At 44.7% G+C, this 25,006-nt stretch overlaps 1 protein-coding gene across 3 annotated transcripts in view; it reads right to left on the bottom strand.

Moving 5' to 3' along the window:
• The window catches only part of BEND2 (BEN domain containing 2), a 90,412-nt gene that overhangs the window by 47,161 nt on the left and 18,245 nt on the right, over nt 1-25,006 (bottom strand). For all 3 annotated transcript variants that reach the window (XM_069757329.1, XM_069757328.1, XM_069757330.1), the window contains one exon: nt 20,554-20,704. In XM_069757329.1, coding sequence (XP_069613430.1) covers nt 20,554-20,643 — 90 coding nt within the window. In that variant the 5' untranslated portion in view covers nt 20,644-20,704. The remainder of the gene's footprint in view (nt 1-20,553; nt 20,705-25,006) is intronic.

Below are 25,006 nucleotides of genomic sequence, written 5' to 3'. Positions count from 1 at the left end.
TTTGTAGAGAAATGGTTGCAATTCCGAAGTACCGTATTTCACAGGATATTTTTGTTCAACCCCTGCAATTACACCTGAAAGTCTACACTTCAATTGCATCTCAGATGTTTCATTTTAAGGGTATGTGCACACGTCAGGATTTCTTGCAGAAATTTTCCTGACAAAAACCGGAGATTTCTGCCAGAAATCTGCATGCGTTTTTACCGCGATTTTACCGCGATTTTGACGCGTTTTTTCGGCGTTTTTTCCCAAATGCATAGAATTGCGGGAAAAACGCAGAAAATCCGCAAAAATAATGAACATGCTCATTTTTTTTATCGCGATGAGTTTTTTTCGCGGAAAAAAACGCATCCATGTGCACAAAACATGTAGAATGCATTCTAAATGATATTAAAAACGCATACATTATGCATTCTGAGTTTTTATAGCGTTTTTAGCGTGAAAAAACGCGAAAAAACCTGTCCATATATATTTGGACAGAGACAACGTTTTTCTAATTTTGATTATAGACATTACCACAATGAATTTTAAACAAAACATTTCAGATGCAGTTGAAGTTCAGACTTTCAGCTTTCATTTGAGGGTATCCGCATTAAAATTTGATGAAGGGTTTAGCAGTTTCAGCTCCTTAACATGTGCCACCCCTGTTTTTAAAGGGACCAAAAGTAATTTGATAGATTAAATAATTTAAAATAAAATGTTCATTTTTAGTACTTGGTTGAAAACCCTTTGCTGGCAATGACTGCCTGAAGTCTTGAACTCATGGACATCACCAGACGCTGTGTTTCCTCCTTTTTGATGCTCTTCCAGGCCTTCACTGCGGTGGTTTTCAGTTGCTGTTTGTTTGTGGGCCTTTCTGTCTGAAGTTTAGTCTTTAAAAAGTGAAATACATTCTCAATTGGGTTGAGCTTAGGTGACTGACTTGGCCATTCAAGAATATTCCACTTCTTTGCTTTCATAAACTCCTGGGTTGCTTTGGCTTTATGTTTTGGGTCATTGTCCATCTGTAGTATGAAACGACGACCAATCAGTTTGGCTGCATTTGGCTGGATCTGAGCACACAGTATGGCTCTGAATACCTCAGAATTCATTCGGCTGCTTCTGTCCTGTGTCACATCATCAATAAACACTAGTGACCCAGTGCCACTGGCAGCCATGCATGCCCAAGCCATCACACTGCCTCCGCCGTGTTTTACAGATGATGTGGTATGCTTTGGATCATGAGCTGTACCACACCGTCGCCATACTTTTCTCTTTCCATCATTCTGGTAGAGGTTGATCTTGGTTTCATCTGTCCAAAGAATGTTCTTCCAGAACTGTGCTGGCTTTTTTAGATTTTTTTTAGCAAAGTCCAGTCTAGCCTTTTTATTCTTGATGCTTATGCGTGGCTTGCACCGTGCAGTGAACCCTCTGTATTTACTTTCATGCAGTCTTCTCTTTATGGTAGATTTGGATATTGATACGCCTACTTCCTGGAGAGTGTTGTTCACTTGGTTGGCTGTTGTCAAGGGGTTTCTCTTCACCATGGAGATTATTCTTCGATCATCCACCACTGTTGTCTTCCGTGGGCGCCCTGGTCTTTTTGCATTGATGAGTTCACCAGTGCTTTCTTTCTTTCTCAGGATGTACCAAACTGTAGATTTTTCCACTCCTAATATTGTAGCAATTTCTCAGATGTGTTTTTCCTGTTTTTGCAGCTTAAGGATGGCTTGTTTCACCTGCATGGAGAGCTCCTCAAATCAACTCCAGGCCTTTTATCTGCTTAATTGAGAATGACATAACGAAGGGATTGCCCCCACCTGTCCATGAAATAGCCTTGGAGTCAATTGTCCAATTACTTTTGGTCCCTTTAAAAACAGGGTGGCACATGTTAAGGAGCTGAAACTCCTAAACCCTTCATCCAATTTTAATGTGGATACCCACAAATGAAAGCTGAAAGTCTGAACTTCAACTGCATCTGAATTGTTTTGTTTAACCCCTTCCCGACCTGTGACACAGCGTATGCGTCATGAAAGTCGGTGCCAATCCGACCTGTGACGCATATGCTGTGTCACAGAAAGATCGCGTCCCTGCAGGCCGGGTGAAAGGGTTAACTCCCAATTCACCCGATCTGCAGGGACAGGGGGAGTGGTAGTTTAGCCCAGGGGGGGTGGCTTCACCCCCTCGTGGCTACGATCGCTCTGATTGGCTGTTGAAAGTGAAACTGCCAATCAGAGCGATTTGTAATATTTCACCTAAAAAAATGGTGAAATATTACAATCCAGCCATGGCCGATGCTGCAATATCATCGGCCATGGCTGGAAATACTAATGTGCCCCCACCCCACCCCACCGATCGCCCCCCCAGCCCCCCGATCTGTGGCCCGCTCCCCTCCGTCCTGTGCTCCGCTCCCCCGTCCTCCTGCCCGCTCCCCCCGTGCTCCAATCATACCCCCCCGTGCTCCAATCAAACCCCCCCGCACTCCGATCCCCCCCCGTGCTCCGAACCACCCCCCCTGCACACCGATCCACCCCCCCTGCACACCGATCCACCCGCCCGCACACCGATCACTCTCCCCCATGCTCCGATCCCTCCCCCCCCGTGCTCCGACGCCCCCCCGTGCCCTGATCTCCCCCCCCCTGTGCCCTGATCTCCCCCCCTTATACTTACCGATCCTGGCGGGGTCCCGTCCGTCTTCTTCCCCGAGCGCCGCCATGTTCCAAAATGGCGGGCGCATGCGCAGTGCGCCCGCCGAATCTGCCGGCCGGCAGATTCGTTCCAATGTGAATTTTGATCACTGTGATAAAAAAACAGTAAATGACCCCCCCCATTTGTCCCCCATAGATAGGGACAATAATAAAATAAAGAATTTTTTTTTTTTTTCACTAAGGTTGGAGTTAGAACTAGGGTTAGGGTTAGGGGTAGGGTTAGGGGTAGGGTTAGGGGTAGGGGTAGGGGTAGGGTTAGGGGTAGGGGTAGGGGTAGGGTTAGGGGTAGGGTTAGGGGTAGGGTTAGGGTTAGGGGTAGGGTTAGGGTTTCGGTATGTGCACACGTATTCTGGTCCTCTGCGGATTTTTCCGCAGCGGATTTGATAAATCCGCAGTGCTAAACCGCTGCGGATTTATGGCAGATTTACCGCGGTTTTTCTGCGCATTTCACTGCGGTTTTACAACTGCGATTTTCTATTGGAGCAGTTGTAAAACCGCTGTGGAATCCGCAGAAAGAAGTGACATGCTGCGGAATGTAAACCGCTGCGTTTCCGTGCAGTTTTTCCGCAGCATGTGTACAGCGATTTTTGTTTCCCGTAGGTTTACATTGAAATGTAAACTCATGGGAAACTGCTGCGGATCCGCAGCGTTTTCCGAAGCGTGTGCACATACCTTTAGAATTAGGCTATGTGCACACGGTGCGGATTTGGCTGTGGATCCGCAGCGGATTGGCCGCTGCGGATCCGCAGCAGTGTTCCATCAGGTTTACAGTACCATGTAAACCTATGGAAAACCAAATCCGCTGTGCCCATGGTGCGGAAAATACCGCACGGAAACGCTGCGTTGTATTTTCCGCAGCATGTCAATTCTTTGTGCGGATTCCGCAGCGTTTTACACCTATTCCTCAATAGGAATCCGCAGGTGAAATCCGCAGTAAATCCGCAGGTAAAACGCAGTGCCTTTTACCCGCGGATTTTTCAAAAATGGTGCGGAAAAATCTCACACGAATCCGCAACGTGGGTACATAGCCTTAGGGTTAGGGTTGGGTTGGAATTAGGGTTGTGGTTAGGGTTAGGGGTGTGTTGGGGTTAGGGTTGTGGTTAGGGGTGTGTTGCGGTTAGGGTTGTGGTTAGGGTTACGGCTACAGTTGGGATAAGGGTTAGGGGTGTGTTGGCGTTAGAATTGAGGGGTTTCCACTGTTTAGGCACATCAGGGGGTCTCCAAACGCAACATGGCGCCACCATTGATTCCAGCCAATCTTTTATTCAAAAAGTCAAATGGTGCTCCTTCCCTTCCGAGCCCCGACGTGTGCCCAAACAGTGGTTTACCCCCACATATGGGGTATCAGTGTACTCAGGACAAACTGGGCAACAATTACTGGGGTCCAATTTCTCCTGTTACCCTTGAGAAAATAAAAAATTGCTTGCTAAAACATCATTTTTGAGGAAAGTAAAATGATTTTTTATTTTCACGGCTCTGCGTTGTAAACGTCTGTGAAGCACTTGGGGGTTCAAAGTGCTCACCACATATCTAGATAAGTTCCTTGGGGGGTCTAGTTTCCAAAATGGGGTCACTTGTGGGGGGTTTCTACTGTTTAGGCACACCAGGGGCTCTGCAAACGCAACGTGACGCCCGCAGACCATTCCATCAAAGTCTGCATTTCAAAACGTCACTACTTGACTTCCGAGCCCCGACATGTGCCCAAACAGTGGTTTACCCCCACATATGGGGTATCAGCGTACTCAGGACAAACTGGGCAACAATTACTGGGGTCCAATTTCTCCTGTTACCCTTGAGAAAATAAAAAATTGCTTGCTAAAACATCATTTTTGAGGAAAGAAAAATGATTTTTTATTTTCACGGCTCTGCGTTGTAAACGTCTGTGAAGCACTTGGGGGTTCAAAGTGCTCACCACATATCTAGATAAGTTCCTTGGGGGGTCTAGTTTCCAAAATGGGGTCACTTGTGGGGGGTTTCTACTGTTTAGGCACACCAGGGGCTCTGCAAACGCAACGTGACGCCCGCAGACCATTCCATCAAAGTCTGCATTTCAAAACGTCACTACTTGACTTCCGAGCCCCGACATGTGCCCAAACAGTGGTTTACCCCCACATATGGGGTATCAGCGTACTCAGGACAAACTGGGCAACAATTACTGGGGTCCAATTTCTCCTGTTACCCTTGAGAAAATAAAAAATTGCTTGCTAAAACATCATTTTTGAGGAAAGAAAAATGATTTTTTATTTTCACGGCTCTGCGTTGTAAACGTCTGTGAAGCACTTGGGGGTTCAAAGTGCTCACCACATATCTAGATAAGTTCCTTGGGGGGTCTAGTTTCCAAAATGGGGTCACTTGTGGGGGGTTTCTACTGTTTAGGCACACCAGGGGCTCTGCAAACGCAACGTGACGCCCGCAGACCATTCCATCAAAGTCTGCATTTCAAAAGTCACTACTTCCCTTCTGAGCCCCGACGTGTGCCCAAACAGTGGTTTACCCCCACATATGGGGTATCAGCGTACTCAGGAGAAACTGGACAACAACTTTTGGGGTCCAATTTCTCCTGTAACCCTTGGGAAAATAAAAAATTCTGGGCTAAAAAATTATTTTTGAGGAAAGAAAACGTATTTATTATTTTCACTGCTCTGTGTTATAAACTTCTGTGAAGCACTTGGGGGTTCAAAGTGCTCACCTCACATCTAGATAAGTTCCTTTCGGGGTCTAGTTTCTAAAATGGGGTCACTTGTGGGGGGTTTCTACTGTTTAGCCACATCAGGGGCTCTGCAAACGCAACGTAACGCCCGCAGAGCATTCCATCAAAGTCTGCATTTCAAAACGTCACTACTTGACTTCCGAGCCCCGACATGTGCCCAAACAGTGGTTTACCCCCACATATGGGGTATCAGCGTACTCAGGACAAACTGGGCAACAATTACTGGGGTCCAATTTCTCCTGTTACCCTTGAGAAAATAAAAAATTGCTTGCTAAAACATCATTTTTGAGGAAAGAAAAATGATTTTTTATTTTCACGGCTCTGCGTTGTAAACGTCTGTGAAGCACTTGGGGGTTCAAAGTGCTCACCACATATCTAGATAAGTTCCTTGGGGGGTCTAGTTTCCAAAATGGGGTCACTTGTGGGGGGTTTCTACTGTTTAGGCACACCAGGGGCTCTGCAAACGCAACGTGACGCCCGCAGACCATTCCATCAAAGTCTGCATTTCAAAACGTCACTACTTGACTTCCGAGCCCCGACATGTGCCCAAACAGTGGTTTACCCCCACATATGGGGTATCAGCGTACTCAGGACAAACTGGGCAACAATTACTGGGGTCCAATTTCTCCTGTTACCCTTGAGAAAATAAAAAATTGCTTGCTAAAACATCATTTTTGAGGAAAGAAAAATGATTTTTTATTTTCACGGCTCTGCGTTGTAAACGTCTGTGAAGCACTTGGGGGTTCAAAGTGCTCACCACATATCTAGATAAGTTCCTTGGGGGGTCTAGTTTCCAAAATGGGGTCACTTGTGGGGGGTTTCTACTGTTTAGGCACACCAGGGGCTCTGCAAACGCAACGTGACGCCCGCAGACCATTCCATCAAAGTCTGCATTTCAAAAGTCACTACTTCCCTTCTGAGCCCCGACGTGTGCCCAAACAGTGGTTTACCCCCACATATGGGGTATCAGCGTACTCAGGAGAAACTGGACAACAACTTTTGGGGTCCAATTTCTCCTGTAACCCTTGGGAAAATAAAAAATTCTGGGCTAAAAAATTATTTTTGAGGAAAGAAAACGTATTTATTATTTTCACTGCTCTGTGTTATAAACTTCTGTGAAGCACTTGGGGGTTCAAAGTGCTCACCTCACATCTAGATAAGTTCCTTTCGGGGTCTAGTTTCTAAAATGGGGTCACTTGTGGGGGGTTTCTACTGTTTAGCCACATCAGGGGCTCTGCAAACGCAACGTAACGCCCGCAGAGCATTCCATCAAAGTCTGCATTTCAAAATGTCACTACTTGACTTCCGAGCCCCGACATGTGCCCAAACTGTGGTTTACCCCCACATATGGGGTATCAGCGTACTCAGGAGAAACTGTACAACAACTTTTGGGGTCAAATTTCTCCTTTTACCCTTGGGAAAATAATAAATTGCAGGCTAAAAAATCATTTTAGAGAAAATAAAATTTTTATTTTATTTTCATGGCTCTGCGTTATAAACTTCTGTGAAGCACTTGGAAGTTCAAAGTCCTCACCACACATCTAGATTAGTTCCTTTGGGGGTCTAGTTTCCAAAATGGGGTCATATGTGGGGGATCTCCAATGTTTAGGCACACAGGGGCTCTCCAAACGTGACATGGTGTCCGCTAATGATTGGAGCTAATTTTCCATTTAAAAAGCCAATTGGCGTGCCTTCCCTTCCGAGCCCTGCCGTGCGCCCAAACAGTGGTTTACCCCCACATATGGGGTATCAGCGTACTCAGGACAAACTGGACAACAACATTTGCGGTCCAATTTCTCCTATTACCCTTGGCAAAATAGGAAATTCCAGGCTAAAAATCATTTTTGAGGAAAGAAAAATTATTTTTTATTTTCATGGCTCTGCATTATAAACTTCTGTGAAGCACCTGGGGGTTTAAAGTGCTCAATATGCATCTAGATAAGTTCCTTGGGGGGTCTAGTTTCCAAAATGGGGTCACTTGTGGGGGAGCTCCAATGCATAGGCACACAGGGGCTCTCTAAACGCGACATGGTGTCCGCTAACAATTGGAGCTAATTTTCCATTCAAAAAGTCAAATGGCGCGCCTTCCCTTCCGAGCCCTGCCGTGTGCCCAAACAGTGGTTTACCCCCACATATGAGGTATCGGCGTACTCGGGAGAAATTGCCCAACAAATTTTAGGATTCATTTTATCCTATTGCCCATGTGAAAATGAAAAACTGAGGCGAAAAGAATTTTTTTGTGAAAAAAAAAGTACTTTTTCATTTTTACAGATCAATTTGTGAAGCACCTGAGGGTTTAAAGTGCTCAATATGCATCTAGATAAGTTCCTTGGGGGGTCTAGTTTCCAAAATGGGGTCATTTGTGGGGGAGCTCCAATGTTTAGGCACACGGGGGCTCTCCAAACACGACATGGTGTCCGCTAACGATGGAGATAATTTTTCATTCAAAAAGTCAAATGGCGCTCCTTCCCTTCCGAACCTTACCATGTGCCCAAACAGTGGTTTACCCCCACATGTGAGGTATCGGTGTACTCATGAGAAATTGCCCAACAAATTTTAGGATCCATTTTATCCTGTTACCCATGTGAAAATGAAAAAAATTGAGGCTAAAAGAATTATTTTGTGAAAAAAAAGTACTTTTTCATTTTTACGGATCAATTTGTGAAGCCCCCGGGGGTTCAAAGTTCTCACTATGCATCTAGATAAGTTCCTTGGGGCGTCTAGTTTCCAAAATGGGGTCACGTGTGGGGGAGCTCCAATTTTTAGGCACACGGGGGCTCTCCAAACGTGACATGGTGTCCGCTAAAGAGTGGAGCCAATTTTTGATTCAAAAAGTCAAATGGCGCTCCTTCCCTTCCAAGCCCTGCCGTGCGCCCAAACAGTGGTTTACCCCCACATATGAGGTATCAGCGTACTCAGGACAAATTGGACAACAACTTTCGTGGTTCAGTTTCTCCTTGTACCATTGGGAAAATAAAAAAAATGTTGCTAAAAGATAATTTTTGTGACTAAAAAGTTAAATGTTCATTTTTTCCTTCCATGTTGCTTCTGCTGCTGTGAAGCACCTGAAGGGTTAATAAACTTCTTGAATGTGGTTTTGAGCACCTTGAGGGGTGCAGTTTTTAGAATGGTGTCACTTTTGGGTATTTTCAGCCATATAGACCCCTCAAACTGACTTCAAATGTGAGGTGGTCCCTAAAAAAAATGGTTTTGTAAATTTCGTTGTAAAAATGAGAAATCGCAGGTCAAATTTTAACTCTTATAACTTCCTAGCAAAAAAAAATTTTGTTTCCAAAATTGTGCTGGTGTAAAGTAGACATGTGGGAAATGTTATTTATTAACTATTTTGTGTCACATAACTCTCTGGTTTAACAGAATAAAAATTCAAAATGTGAAAATTGCGAAATTTTCAAAATTTTCGCCAAATTTCCGTTTTTATCACAAATAAACGCAGAATTTATTGACCTAAATTTACCACTAACATGAAGCCCAATATGTCACGAAAAAACAATCTCAGAACCGCTAGGATCCGTTGAAGCGTTCCTGAGTTATTACCTCATAAAGGGACACTGGTCAGAATTGCAAAAAACGGCCAGGTCATTAAGGTCAAAATAGGCTGGGTCATGAAGGGGTTAAAATTCATTGTAGTAATGTCTAGAACCAAAATTAGAAAAATGCTGTCTCTGTCCAAATATACAGTATATGGACCGAACTGTATATATGTATAAACTGGGTATCACTATAATCATCGACTAGCAAAATAAAAGTTACCATGTTAATTATACTCTGCAAAAATATAATGAAATACTATTATTATTTCATTTTTAAAGAATTAATCCCCTCACGACATGCTGCGTTACCACGAATATTGAGAAAGGTCCACACTTGGGACCGAAACGTCGCATATGGGCTAATAAACTTCATCTGGACATTCCAATTGGTGGGCTGCCTTAATAATTTTTTTTTTAGAATATATATATATATATATATATATATATATATATATATATATATATATATATATATATATATTGATCGCGTGAGCATTCTCTATGAGCTGACACCTTGCACCAACGCCCACCTTTAACCCCTCTGGTGCTGATGTCGACATTGACAGTGACACTGAGAGGCATCGCAGAGGAAAGGTGCTCCCTCTTTGCTCCCATCAGCACAATGCAATTGCAATCGTGTTGTGCCGATGGTCTCAATGGTGACCCTGGGCTGAAGGGTTATTAGCAGCAGCAGGGGTAGGCTGTTGTCTCTTTTATCACTTAAATGTTAAGGTACCGTTACACTAAACGATTTACCAACGATCACGACCAGCGATACGACCTGGCCGTGATCGTTGGTAAGTCGTTGTGTGCTCGCTGGAGAGCTGTCACGCAGACAGCTCTCCAGCGACCAACGATGCCGAAGTCCCCTGGTAACCAGGGTAAACATCGGGTTACTAAGCGCAGGGCCGCGCTTAGTAACCCGATGTTACTAAGTCAGTGCGGGAAGCTGACGGCGCGGGACGTGACAGACACCGGAATGTGAGTATGTAGTGTTTTTTTTTTTTTTACATTTACAATGGTAACCAGGGTAAACATCGGGTTACTAAGCGCGGCCCTGCGCTTAGTAACCCGATGTTTACCCTTGTTACAAGTGAACACATCGCTGGATCGGCGTCACACACGTCGATCCAGCAATGTCAGCGGGTGATCCAGCGACGAAATAAAGTTCTGGCCTTCTAGCTCCAACCAGCGATGTCACAGCAGGATCCTGATCGCTGCTGCATGTCAAACACAACGAGATCGCTATCCAGGACGCTGCAACGTCACGGATCGCTATCGTTATCATTCAAAAGTTGCTAAGTGTGAAGGTACCTTAACTCTCATCATTCTCCCCTGCTCGCGCCGATTGCCGGCAAAGCAGGGGAGAATGATGAGAGCCGTGTTCAGCACCCGAGGCTGGGGAAACAGCGCTTACTGTAACGCTTTTTCTCCGGCATCAATGCATGTCACATGGATATACAACTCTGGCACATGCCGCTGTATAATACATGGGTGTGTGGTTGTTTTAGCTAAAGTGGAGAGCACATAGCGCTGTATAGCAGAGTGTGCAGAACTATCAGTACAAAACAACATGTCTTAGGGAGGTGAATATAATAAAATTATTATAATAGATCTAAAATCTCAATTTCTCCATAAATAATGTAGGACCTGCTACATTAGTTTCATAACATATGTAAATAGTTTTTATATACAAAGAAGTTTTTTTATTGCCGTTTTGGTTTTGCGCATGTGATATTTTAGCCAGTTTTTTGAAAGTACGCTTCTTGAAATACAGTACACACCGAAAGTTTGGACACTTTCTCATTTAAAGATGTACATTCACACTGAAGGCATCAAAACTATGAATTAACACATGTGGAATTATATACTTAACAAAAAAGTGTGAAACAACTGAAATTATGTCTTATATTCTAGGTTCTTCAAAGTAGCCACCTTTTGCTTTGATGACTGCTTTGCACACTCTTGGCATTCTCTTGATGAGCTTCAAGAGGTAGTCACCGGGAATGGTTGTCACTTCACAGGTGTGCTGTTGTGAATTCTGTGGCAGAGCTCCCTCCTGTGGTCACAAGTGGTACTTCGGCTGGTTCTCTCTGTGAGCTTCCGTTGGTGGAGGAAAGTGGTACTGCGGCTTCTGAGTTTCCTTCCTCAGGTGATGTGGTGAAGTCGTTCGGTGCTGCTCGATTTAACTCCACCTAGTGCTTTGATCCTGGCCTCCAGTCAATGTTCTAGTATTGGACCTGTTTCCTCCTGGATCGTTCCTGTGGCCTGCTGCTCTGCATAGCCAAGTTCCTCTTTGCTGTTTGTTTACTGTTTTTTTTCTGTCCAGCTTGTCTATTTGTTTTTTTACTGCTTGCTGGAAGCTCTGGGACGCAGAGGGTGTACCTCCGTGCCGTTCGTTCGGTACGGAGGGTCTTTTTGCCCCCTTTGCGTGGTCTTTGTAGGGTTTTGTGTTGACCGCAAAGTTACCTTTCCTATCCTCTCTCTGTTCAGAAAGTTGGGCCTCAGTTTGCTAAATCTATTTCATCTCTACGTTTGTCTTTTCATCTTAACTCACAGTCATTATATGTGGGGGCTGCCTTTTCCTTTGGGGTATTTCTCTGAGGCAAGGTAGGCTTATTTTCTATCTTCAGGCTAGCTAGTTTCTCAGGCCGTGCCGAGTTGCATAGGGAGCGTTAGGCGCAATCCACGGCTGCCTTTAGTGTGGTTGGAGAGGATTAGGGATTGCGGTCAACAGAGTTCCCACGTCTCAGAGCTCGTTCTTGTTTTTTGGGTTATTGCCAGGTCACTGTGTGTGCGCTGACCTCTATGTCCATTGTGGTACTGAATTACCTTTCATAACAGTACTGGAGGCCTAAAGTACTAATGATTCTCAATAGAGGGAAAAAAGAAGTTCTGAGACCATTTTTTTTTTTCTTTGCACTGTGTTTTGCCTTTTTTTCCCCTAGACATTTGGGTGGTTCAGGACACAGGTGTAGCAATGGACATTAAAGATCTGTCTTCATGTGTGGATCAGCTCACGGCAAGAGTACAAAGTATTCAAGACTTTGTGGTTAAGAATTCTATGTTAGAACCGAGAATCCCTATTCCTGATTTGTTTTTTGGAGATAGAACTAAATTTCTGAGTTTCAAAAATAATTGTAAACTATTTCTGGCTTTGAAACCTCGCTCCTCTGGTGACCCAGTTCAACAAGTTAGGATCGTTATTTCTTTTTTGCGTGGCGATCCTCAGGACTGGGCATTTTCCCTTGCGCCAGGGGATCCTGCATTAAGTAATATCGATGCATTTTTCCTGGCGCTCGGATTGCTGTACGATGAACCTAATTCTGTGGATCAGGCGGAGAAGAATTTGCTGGCTCTGTGTCAGGGTCAGGATGAAATAGAGGTATATTGTCAGAAATTTAGAAAGTGGTCCGTACTCACTCAATGGAATGAAGGTGCGCTCGCAGCTATTTTCAGAAAAGGTCTCTCTGAAGCCCTTAAGGATGTCATGGTGGGATTTCCTATGCCTGCTGGTCTGAATGAGTCTATGTCTTTGGCCATTCAGATCGGTCGACGCTTGCGCGAGCGTAAATCTGTGCACCATTTGACGGTATTACCTGAGCTTAAACCTGAGCCTATGCAGTGCGATAGGACTTTGACCAGAGTTGAACGGCAAGAACACAGACGTCTGAATGGGCTGTGTTTCTACTGTGGTGATTCCACTCATGCTATCTCTGATTGTCCTAAGCGCACTAAGTGGTTCGCTAGGTCTGCCACCATTGGTACGGTACAGTCAAAATTTCTTCTGTCTGTTACCTTGATCTGCTCTTTGTCATCATATTCTGTCATGGCATTTGTGGACTCAGGCGCTGCTCTGAATTTGATGGACTTGGAGTATGCTAGGCGTTGTGGGTTTTTCTTGGAGCCCTTGCAGTGTCCTATTCCATTGAGAGGAATTGATGCTACGCCTTTGGCCAAGAATAAGCCTCAGTACTGGACCCAGCTGACCGTGTGCATGGCTCCTGCACATCAGGAGGTTATTCGCTTTCTGGTGTTGCATAATCTGCATGATGTGGTCGTGTTGGGGTTGCCATGGCTACAAGTCCATAATCCAGTATTAGATTGGAAATCCATGTCTGTGTCCAGCTGGGGTTGTCAGGGGGGTACATGGTGATGTCCCATTTCTGACTATTTCGTCATCCACCCCTTCTGAGGTTCCTGAGTTCTTGTCTGATTACCGGGATTTATTTGATGAGCCCAAGTCCGATACCCTACCTCCGCATAGGGATTGTGATTGTGCTATCGATTTGATTCCTGGTAGTAAATTCCCAAAAGGTCGACTGTTTAATTTATCTGTGCCTGAGCACGCCGCTATGCAGAGTTATGTGAAGGAGTCTTTGGAGAAGGGGCATATTCGCCCGTCATCGTCGCCATTGGGAGCAGGGTTCTTTTTTGTAGCCAAGAAGGATGGTTCACTGAGACCTTGTATAGATTATCGCCTTCTAAATAAGATCACGGTTAAATTTCAGTACCCCTTGCCATTGTTATCTGATTTGTTTGCTCGGATTAAGGGGGCTAGTTGGTTCACCAAGATAGATCTTCGTGGTGTGTATAATCTTGTGCGTATTAAGCGAGGCGATGAGTGGAAAACTGCATTTAATACGCCCGAGGGCCATTTTGAGTATCTAGTAATGCCATTCGGACTTGCCAATGCTCCATCAGTGTTTCAGTCCTTTATGCATGACATCTTCCGAGAGTACCTGGATAAATTCCTGATTGTGTACTTGGATGACATTTTGATCTTCTCGGATGATTGGGAGTCTCATGTGAAGCAGGTCAGAACAGTGTTTCAGGTCCTGCGTGCTAATTCTTTGTTTGTGAAGGGATCAAAGTGTCTCTTTGGTGTTCAGAAGGTTTCATTTTTGGGGTTCATCTTTTCCCCTTCTACTATCGAGATGGATCCTGTTAAGGTCCAAGCCATCCATAATTGGACTCAGCCGACATCTCTGAAAAGTCTGCAAAAGTTCCTGGGCTTTGCTAATTTTTATCGTCGCTTCATCTGCAATTTTTCTAGTATTGCTAAACCATTGACCGATTTGACCAAGAAAGGTGCTGATTTGGTCAATTGGTCTTCTGCTGCGGTGGACGCTTTTCAAGAGTTGAAGCGTCGTTTTTCTTCTGCCCCTGTGTTGTGTCAACCAGATGTTTCGCTTCCGTTCCAGGTCGAGGTTGATGCTTCTGAGATTGTAGCAGGGGCTGTTTTGTCGCAGAGAAGTTCTGATTGCTCGGTGATGAAACCATGCGCCTTCTTTTCCAGGAAGTTTTCGCCTGCTGAGCGAAATTATGTTGTGGGTAATCGAGAGTTGCTGGCCATGAAGTGGGCATTCGAGGAGTGGCGTCATTGGCTTGAAGGAGCTAAGCATCGCGTGGTGGTCTTGACTGATCATAAGAACTTGACTTATCTCGAGTCCGCCAAGCGGTTGAATCCTAGACAAGCTCGTTGGTCGTTGTTTTTTGCCCGTTTTGACTTTGTGATTTCATACCTTCCGGGCTCTAAAAATGTGAAGGCGGATGCTCTGTCTAGGAGTTTTGTGCCCGACTCTCCGGGGGTATCTGAGCCGGCGGGTATCCTCAAAGAGGGAGTAATTGTGTCTGCCATCTCCCCTGATTTGCGGCGGGTGCTGCAAAAATTTCAGGCTAATAAACCTGATCGTTGCCCAGCGGAGAAACTGTTTGTCCCTGATAGGTGGACGAATAAAGTTATCTCTGAGGTTCATTGTTCGGTGTTGGCTGGTCATCCTGGAATCTTTGGTACCAGAGAGTTAGTGGCTAGATCCTTTTGGTGGCCATCTCTGTCGCGGGATGTGCGTACTTTTGTGCAGTCCTGTGGGATTTGTGCTCGGGCTAAGCCCTGCTGTTCTCGTGCCAGTGGGTTGCTTTTGCCCTTGCCGGTCCCGAAGAGGCCTTGGACACATATCTCTATGGATTTTATTTCAGATCTTCCCGTCTCTCAAAAGATGTCAGTCATTTGGGTGGTCTGTGATCGCTTCTCTAAGATGGTCCATTTGGTACCCTTGTCTAAATTGCCTTCCTCCTCTGATTTGGTGCCATTGTTTTTCCAGCATGTGGTTCGTTTACATGGCATTCCAGAGAATATCGTTTCTGACACAGGTTCCCAGTTTGTTTCGAGGTTTTGGCGAGCCTTTTGTGGTAGGATGGGCATTGACTTGTCTTTTTCCTCGGCTTTCCATCCTCAGACTAATGGCCAGACCGAACGAACCAATCAGACCTTGGAAACATATCTGAGATGCTTTGTTTCTGCTGATCAGGATGACTGGGTGTCCTTTTTGCCTTTGGCTGAGTCCGCCCTTAATAATCGGGCCAGCTCGGCTACCTTGGTTTCACCGTTTTTCTGCAACTCTGGGTTCCATCCTCGTTTCTCTTCAGGGCAGGTTGAGTCTTCGGACTGTCCTGGTGTGGATACTGTGGTGGACAGGTTGCAGCAGATTTGGACTCATGTAGTGGACAATTTGACTTTGTCCCAGGAGAAGGCTCAACGTTTCGCTAATCGCAGACGCTGTGTGGGTCCCCGACTTCGGGTTGGGGACTTGGTTTGGTTATCTTCTCGTCATATTCCTATGAAGGTTTCCTCTCCTAAGTTTAAACCTCGTTTTATTGGTCCGTATAGGATTTCTGAGGTTCTTAATCCTGTGTCTTTTCGTCTGACCCTTCCAGATTCTTTTTCCATACATAACGTATTCCATAGGTCATTGTTGTGGAGATACGTGGCACCTATGGTTCCATCTGTTGATCCTCCTGCCCCGGTTTTGGTGGAGGGGGAGTTGGAGTATATTGTGGAGAAGATTTTGGATTCTCGTGTTTCAAGGCGGAAACTCCAGTATCTGGTTAAGTGGAAGGGTTATGCTCAGGAAGATAATTCCTGGGTCTTTGCCTCTGATGTCCATGCTCCCGATCTTGTTCGTGCCTTTCATATGGCTCATCCTGGTTATCCTGGGAGCTCTGGTGAGGGTTCGGTGACCCCTCCTCAAGGGGGGGGTACTGTTGTGAATTCTGTGGCAGAGCTCCCTCCTGTGGTCACAAGTGGTACTTCGGCTGGTTCTCTCTGTGAGCTTCCGTTGGTGGAGGAAAGTGGTACTGCGGCTTCTGAGTTTCCTTCCTCAGGTGATGTGGTGAAGTCGTTAGGTGCTGCTCGATTTAACTCCACCTAGTGCTTTGATCCTGGCCTCCAGTCAATGTTCTAGTATTGGACCTGTTTCCTCCTGGATCGTTCCTGTGGCCTGCTGCTCTGCATAGCTAAGTTCCTCTTTGCTATTTGTTTGCTGTTTTTTTTCTGTCCAGCTTGTCTATTTGTTTTTTTACTGCTTGCTGGAAGCTCTGGGACGCAGAGGGTGTACCTCCGTGCCATTAGTTCGGTACGGAGGGTCTTTTTGCCCCCTTTGCGTGGTCTTTGTAGGGTTTTGTGTTGACCGCAAAGTTACCTTTCCTATCCTCGCTCTGTTCAGAAAGTTGGGCCTCACTTTGCTGAATCTATTTCATCTCTACGTTTGTCTTTTCATCTTAACTCACAGTCATTATATGTGGGGGCTGCCTTTTCCTTTGGGGTATTTCTCTGAGGCAAGGTAGGCTTATTTTCTATCTTCAGGCTAGCTAGTTTCTCAGGCCGTGCCGAGTTGCATGGGGAGCGTTAGGCGCAATCCACGGCTGCCTTTAGTGTGGTTGGAGAGGATTAGGGATTGCGGTCAACAGAGTTCCCACGTCTCAGAGCTCGTTCTTGTTTTTTGGGTTATTGCCAGGTCACTGTGTGTGCGCTGACCTCTATGTCCATTGTGGTACTGAATTACCTTTCATAACAGTGTGCCCTCAGGTTTAATAAGTGGGATTTCTTGCCTTATAAATGGGGTTGAGACCATCAGTTGTGTTGTGCAGAAGTCTGGTGGATACACAGCTGATAGTCCTACTGAATAGACTGTTAGAATCTATATTAAGGCAAGAAAAAAGCAGCTAAGTAAAGAAAAACGAGTGGCTATTATTACTTTAAGAAATGAAGGTCAGTCAGTCCGAAAAATTGGGAAAATTTGAAAGTGTCCCCAAGTGCAGTGGCAAAAACCATCAAGCGCTACAAAGAAACTGACTCACATGAGGACTGTCCCAGGAAAGTGACGGCGGCAAAGCCGGCTATTACCATGCGAGACTCGGACGTATTTCTCGCACGTGTGATCCCAGCCTTAAGAGGAGACTTTGTGCAGCAGGCCTTCATGGTAAAATACCTGCTAGGAAACAACTTCTAAGGACAGGCAACAAGCAGAAGAGACTTGTTTGGGCTAAAGAACACAAAGAATGGACATTAGACCAGTGGAAATCTGTGCTTTGGTCTGATGAGTCAAAATTTGAGATCTTTGGTTCCAACCACCGTGTCTTAGTGCGACGTAGAAAAGGTGAATGGATGGACTCTACATGCCTGGTTCCCACCGTGAAGCATAGAGGAGGAGGTGTGATGGTGTGGGGGTGCTTTGCTAGTGACACTGTTGGGGATTTATTCAAAATTGAAGGCATACTGAACCAGCATGGCTACCACAGCATCTTGCAGCACCATGCTATTCCATCCGGTTTGCATTTATTTGGACCATCATTTATTTTTCAACAGGACAATGACCCCAAACACACCTCCAGGCTGTGTAAGGGCTACTTGACAAGAAGGAGAGTGATGGGGTGCTACGCCAGATGACCTGGCCTCCACAGTCACCAGACCTGAACCCAATCGAGATGGTTTGGGGTGAGCTGGACCGCAGAGTGAAGGCAAAAGGGCCAACAAGTGCTAAGCATCTCTGGGAACTCCTTCAAGATTGTTGAAAGACTATTCCCGGTGACTACCTCTTGAAGCTCATCAAGAGAATGCCAAGAGTGTGCAAAGCAGTCATCAAATCAAAAGGTGGCTACTTTGAAGAACCTAGAATATAAGACATAATTTCAGTTGTTTCACACTTTTTTGTTAAGTATATAATTCCACATGTGTTAATTCATAGTTTTGATGCCTTCAGTGTGAATGTACAATTTTCATAGTCATGAAAATACAGAAAAATCTTTAAATGAGAAGGTGTGTCCAAACTTTTAGTCTGTATAGTATATTCCCACGAAAAAACAGGAAAAGGAACTCCATCTACATGGAGAATGTATTTTTAATTTTTAATAGTTTGTTTGACCCTTAAAGGGAACCTGTCACCCCCAAAATCACGGGTGAGGTAAGCCCACCGGCATCAGGGGCTTATCTACAGCATTCCGTAATGCTGTAGATAAGCCCCCGATGTATCCTGAAAGATGAGAAAAAGAGGTTAGATTATACTCCCCCAGGGGCGGTCCCGCTGCGGTTCTGGTTCGGGGCCTCCCATCTTCTTACGATGACGTCCTCTTCTTGTCTTCACACTTTGGCTCCAGTGCAGGCGTACTTTGTCTGGCCTGTTGAGGGCAGAGCAAAGTACTGCAGTGCGCAGGCGCCAGACCTCTCTGACCTTTCCCGGCGCCTGCGCACTGCAGTACTTTGCTCTGCCCTCAACAGGGCAGACAAAGTACGCCTGCGCTGGAGCCGCAGTGAAGACAAGAAGAGGACGTCATCATAAGAAGATGGGAGGCCTCGGACTGCGACGCCCATCGGACCAGAACAGAACTGGGACCGCCCCTGGGTGAGTATAATCTAACCTCTTTTTCTCATCTTTCAGGATACATCGGGGGCTTATCTACAGCATTACAGAATGCTGTAGATAAACCCCTGATGCCGGTGGGCTTAGTTCTTAGTTTTGGGGGTGACAGGTTCCCTTTAAAAAGAAATCTACAAAAAGTAAGAATTGCGTAGGTGTCAAAATGGTGACAAATGAAAAACAGAATTTATTTAAAAAGTCATCTCTTTTGCAAAACACAATAAAAACCTTAGTATTGTCATGATTACATCAACCGGCAGAAAGATGTTAACATATCAAATATACCTAATCATGGAATGGTGTGTTAAGAAAAATTAACTAGGTTTGATATGGCTATAATTGTACTAACCTACAGAATAAAAAATGAACACTTAATTTGTGCATCACAGCATTTAGCGTAAAATTTAAAATGCAAAAAACCCCAATTCCTTCCCATAAACAGCTAATAAATGTTTAAGAACGTATATGTACCCCAAAATGATGCCAATGGCAAATACAAATATTCCAGAAAAAAACCCCTTGTAAACTGCTGCCAAAAAACAAAAAGTTATGGCCCTTGGACAACAAAAGTGAGGGGAAAAAAATTGTCATAAAGGCCAAAACAGGCTGTGACACTAAGGGATTAATTGGCCCCACTGGATATATTTTACACTCCTCAATATTAAAATTACAACAAGGATACGGTAAGTCTTGAAATGTAAAAAATGACAGGATCGATGAGGTTATTACTGAGGTTATTAATGGTTGTCTGAGGAGTGTTTGTCATGCTGAATGCACTTGAACAAAACATCAAGATCCACTGCTGGCAGTTGTCTTTGTGATTGTTGTCCACTGACATCTCAGATGTGATTGATGAGTGACAAGTCTGGAGATGCTGAAGGCTATGGTAGCACATTTAGGCCACATATACTGCTCACAGTAGCATGACCAACATGTGGCCTGGCATTGTCATTTTGAAAAACTGTTCCTGGGACACTTTCACATCCCCTTGTGAAAGCCTCTTCATGGCGTTACCCATGTATTCTCGCTGAAGAGGAGAGACCTGATTTAAGCCTTCATTGCAGTCTTGCTCTACACCATGATAGCTTTTCAGAGCGGTGGTGTGAGGTCAATGGAAGACCTGTAGGTTGACATCTAAGTCGTAGGCCAATGTTGTGCAAACACCTTTTGCTGGTTTCTGTAGACACTGACATGATAGACTTGATATGTGATGTCCAATTTCACTTGCAGTACAGAATGGATCACTACCAGCTATTCTTCAAATCTGAGATCACACAGGCAACTCCATGAAGCGGCCTTCACAAGCGACCATGACAGTAGTCCTACTCGTGGGTTTAAGAATTGGGGTGGTATAATATAAGGCATCCAGACCCCTCTAGTCTTCATTCCAGGTACATTACCAGCTTGGAATTCCATTGATTTGGTGGTGGAACCAATGGTATGACCATATCTTCAATGTGTCCCAGGAGCCGTTTTTCAATACGACAACATCTCGCCGCATGTAGCTCTTGCTACTCTGAGCAGGCACCATGGCCTGAATATCTTCAAACTTATCTCCCATTCAGTACATCTTGGACGTCATTGGCTGGCCAGTGCAAAGGGTGCGGATCTTGATGATTTGTGCACCCAAGTCATTTAGCATGTCAGAACATTTCTCAGCCAACCACTAATAACCTAAATGATAGCACCCAAGGTGTGTAAGTGTGTGAATTTTTAAACATGTATCCTCAATACTGAAAAAAAAAAAGATGCTTGAAAATGTTTCCCTTTTTTATATCATTGACAAATCATTAACATGTCTATCGTTCTTGTGGTTTCCACAATTCCACCACTTTTCTTCCCTGGTGTTATAATTGCAATGTTGATGAGAGTCGCTGCCTGGAGTAAAGAAGTCTTTGAAATATACATACTGTAGTGCCTGAGCTCAAGTTGCTGATTTTCTGGCGTTTGCGTGGAATGCGAAATCGCAGCTCCTCAGTAGTATTGACGTCTGTCTGCATGGCAAAGTGTGGCGGATCCGTGTCACTCCAGATCTACTCAGTGACAGCAGATTGTCATCCTCTGAAATGGAAGCAAAACACCAAAAATGTAATAACATCATAATGTACAAGTAATAGAAAGCAGGCGGAAAGTCACTGCTCAAAGAGGAAAGCCACTTAAATCTTATATATATATATATATATATATATATATATATATATATATATATATATATATATATATATATATATATATATATATATATATTTAGCTATGGCAATCTTTATTAGTTTGCTTTTATTGCTACTTTTTGGAGATAATATTTTCAGTTTTAGGAGGCAAGGTGATGAAAAATTTAATTTCTGGCCTCCATTTTTTTAGTTTATGCCACTTACCATATAGGATCATTTTTTTTTTCATTTAAAAAAAGTTTGGACTTTTACAGATGTGGCAATACACAATGGAAAAAAAATGAGGTGATTAAAACATTTAGGACTTGTAATTAATAGTTTTTTTTAACCCAGCATTGCTCGTACAATACACGGCAATAACGTAAGTATTCTTCAGTGAAAAATGACACAAAAAATTTCTGCCGTACATAAATTCACTACGGGAAGGGAGGGTATAATCTTGTGACTTTTTGAAAAAGTTGCAAAATAAGAAATAAAACATCTGGTAAAACTAAACTCCACCCACAGCTGGAATGTAAAATGGAACACAAAAACAAAATGGGAAAACACAAAGGCATAAATGCAATAAAGAAATGTTTGTTTGCTACGGTTTTTGGCATGGAATCTGCTCCAAAAAACTTGTCAGATCTGCTTGATGTAAACTTCCCAAGGATTTCATCAGAACTCTGCTGCGGTGTTTGTGTTGGGTCATAATAATGTGCAGAAAGAAAAAACAATGAAACTATTGTTGATGCACAGCAAATTAATTTTAAGCAGAAAAATACACCCCATATACAAAAACCAAATAGAAAGACAGACAGGGATTCTTGATGTAGTCTTAGGGTACATGCACACTGAGTTTTTGCATAAGAAGATGCTTCAGGAAAACCAAGGCGATTTTTACAGAAGCGTCTTCCTTGGTGACATTTTGATGCATTTTTTTATATTAAAAATGAAAAAAGTACCATAGTAAGCAGCTTAAACTAAGCTGCCAGAAGATTGGGCACACCATTTCTGTTAGCAGCTTCAAGGCTTTTGAAGCCTGAAGTGGTTAACAGAAGTTACAACATAAAGAACATAAGAACAGCAAATGGTTTTCACATTGTTGTGCACATGTTCATTATTTTTAACATTTTTTGAGCGCTTTATAAAGCAGGTTACAGGCAGAAACTGCCTGGAAAAGATGATGGGCCTGATACATCAAGACTGGCGTTGTTCACACCGGTCTTGATGAGGAGAAAGGCTGGAGTCATACGCCTCTTCATGAGGCTGGACGAGTGGCATACCCCTCTGTGTGTACCCCACCAAAAATCCTACTCCAGTCCCTGCTGGAGAAAAAGCTGCACGTCATGGATTTGACCAGCGGCAGCTGCCCTTCCCCCGCCCACCCACCTTGTCGGATCTGAGCGGCAAGAAAACAACAAGTTGCATCATTTTATGTGCAGCCTCCAGTTGCACCAAAATTCTGTTACTTTTCAACGCTTTATGCTAAAATAATAGCATGGAAGCTTTAATGAATCTGCCCCGATGTGTTCATACATACACTAAGGCTATATTCACACAAATGGATTTTCAGAGTGCTCTCCATGGAAAAACGGACCTCACACAGACAGCACTCGGACCTATGTTATTCAGTTGGGCTTGTTCAGATGAGCATGGTTTTTTTTCCCTGTATGTGTTTAACCCCTTCGCGCCATGCGGCGTACTAGTACTGCGCTGCCGGCACTGCATTAGTGCCAGCCGCAGTACTAGTACGGCGCCGCCATTTTCCGGTCACCGCGCGGCACCGCGCGGTGATCGGGTTCCGGTGTCTGCTGTCCCTGACAGCAGACCATCCGTGCACGCAGCCCCGAGTGCCTGCACCGCCCCCCCGCATCACCGATCGCTGTGATTGGCTGGTCAATTCTGACCAGCCAATCACAGCGATTTGACAATAAAGTTTAAAAAAAAAAAAAAAAAAGCATGTGACAGGCTGTGATTGATGCTGTGTGACGTCGCACCAATCACAGCCGTCACAGTAGGTGGGGTGATCACCACGTCACCTCACCTGATTAACCCCTATGGCGCTGATTGGCTGAACAATAGCTTCTAGCCAATCAGCGCCAAAGGGGTTAATTTAAAATACCGATCAGCGCCCTGCACGCCATCATTCTCTCAGATTTGGCGTGCAGAGCGGTGGTCTAAGCCCCTCTGTCACCTTAGTCAAATAATCCATTGGTGGCCAGTGCGATCGTCCCTGCGATCTCCTGCTTCCAGCTTGTGCTCCAGCTTGTGCTCCAGTGCTGTGTGCTCTCTGCTGCCATCTGCCTGCTGTGTGACTCCTGTGATCACAGCAGCAGCAGCACCTCCCCCACCCCTTTCCCATCCCCCCATCCCTGTTCCAGTACCCCCTCCCTCCCCCACCCTCCAATTGAAATTTTTGCGCACTTTTTTGCGCTTTTTTTCCTGTGCGCGGCGTCCCGCGCAGAGCATTCGTGCTCTTCCTGTGTCCGCAGCGCTCTGATCAGTATCGCTGCTGATCAGAGACTGCGCCACAGGACTTTTTTTTTTTAGTTAGTTAGTGTAGCGGACATTGCAGTCTAAGCGACGTCCGTTTTTTTTTTTTTTAGAAAAAAAATTGTAGTTAGTACAGTGTAGTTTTAGACGTAACAAGGTAGCGTAGCCGGCGTCAGTGTTTGGTGACGTCCCTCCATCCCTGTTCAAGTACCCCCCTCCAATTCAATTTTTGCGCACTTTTTTGCGCTTTTTTTCCTGTGCGCGGCGTCCCGCGCAGAGCATTCGTGCGCTTCCTGTGTCCGCAGCGCTCTGATCAGTATCGCTGCTGATCAGAGACTGCGCCACAGGACTTTTATTTTTTAGCTAGTTAGTGTAACGGACTTCGCAGTCTAAGCGAAGTTTTTTTTCTTTTACAAAAATATAATAGTAGTTAGTACAGTGTAGTCTTAGACGTAGATTAGCTGGTGTCACAGCGTTCGTGACGACCGGTCTTTTTTTTTTTTTAGAGAAAAAAAAAAATTGTACAGAGTAGTTTAGTGGTAGCGTGTTAGTGTAGCCGGCGTCACAGCGTTAGTGACCACCGATCATCTTTTAGAAAAAAAAAAATCGTACTGAGTTTTATAGGTAGGGAGGTAGCGTCTTGTGCATAAAAAAAATCTGCTATCGCCGGATAATCTCTAGTGCATTAGGGGAGCGTACGTCACACTGTTAGTGGCGTTCGCTTTTCTTTTGTAAAAAGAATAATTAGTTGCGTCGTCTAATTTTTAGTGCGTTTGGGAAAAAAAAAATGGCCTATTCGTCAACAAGGCGCTATTCACCAGAGGAGGCTTACGCCATCCTTGCGTCCGACACAGATTCAGCCAGTGAGGAAGATCCCACGTTCCTCTATTCCTCCTCCTCCTCCTCCTCCTCCTCATCCTCCTCCTCATCTGGTGAGGAAAGACCCCTAATAAGGCGCCGTAGGACCCAGGCAACTCCTGCAGCAATCGATCCCGTATGGATTGCACCCCCGGAAAATTTTCAGCCCGTCATTCCGGATTTCAGCAGCAGCTCAGGAATCCAGTTTGACACGACTGGCCTCACTGAAATTGATTTCTTCAAATTCTTTTTCAGTGATGAAATAATAAATATTATGGTGGCCCAGACGAACCTGTATGCCCAACAATTTTTCACCCAAAATCCCACATCATTTTATGCCAGATGGACCCCCGTAAATGCAGCAGAGATGATGACATTTTGGTGAATTGTGCTGCATATGGGCCTAATCAAAAAGCCAAAGCTTCGGCAATACTGGAGTACTGACATTCTCTACAGTACACCGGTATTCCGCATGGCCATGAAAAGGACACGATTTGAAGCGATCCAAAAATTTTTGCATTTCAGTGATAATGCGCAGTGTCCTCCCCGAGACGATCCAAACTTTGATTGTCTATATAAAATTCGTCCAGTGGTTGAACACTTCAGCAGAAAATTTGCTGAGGCGTACACACCCCAGAGGGACATCGCTATTGATGAATCTCTCGTTCATTTCAAAGGGAGGCTAAAATTCCGACAGTACCTGCCCAGTAAGAGGTCCAGGTACGGAATAAAGTTGTACAAACTGTGCGAGAGTACCTCAGGGTACACCCACAGATTTAGGGTCTACGAGGGTAAGGACACCCAGATTAACCCCCCTGAATGCCCCCCCATCCTGGGGGTGAGTGGGAAAATTGTGTGG

The sequence above is a fragment of the Ranitomeya imitator genome, chromosome 3, assembly GCF_032444005.1.
Source record: "Ranitomeya imitator isolate aRanImi1 chromosome 3, aRanImi1.pri, whole genome shotgun sequence".
Classification (NCBI taxonomy): domain Eukaryota; kingdom Metazoa; phylum Chordata; class Amphibia; order Anura; family Dendrobatidae; genus Ranitomeya; species Ranitomeya imitator.
The sequence above is the reverse complement of the archived record's forward strand: the minus strand, read 5'-3'. Positions and strand labels throughout refer to the sequence as shown.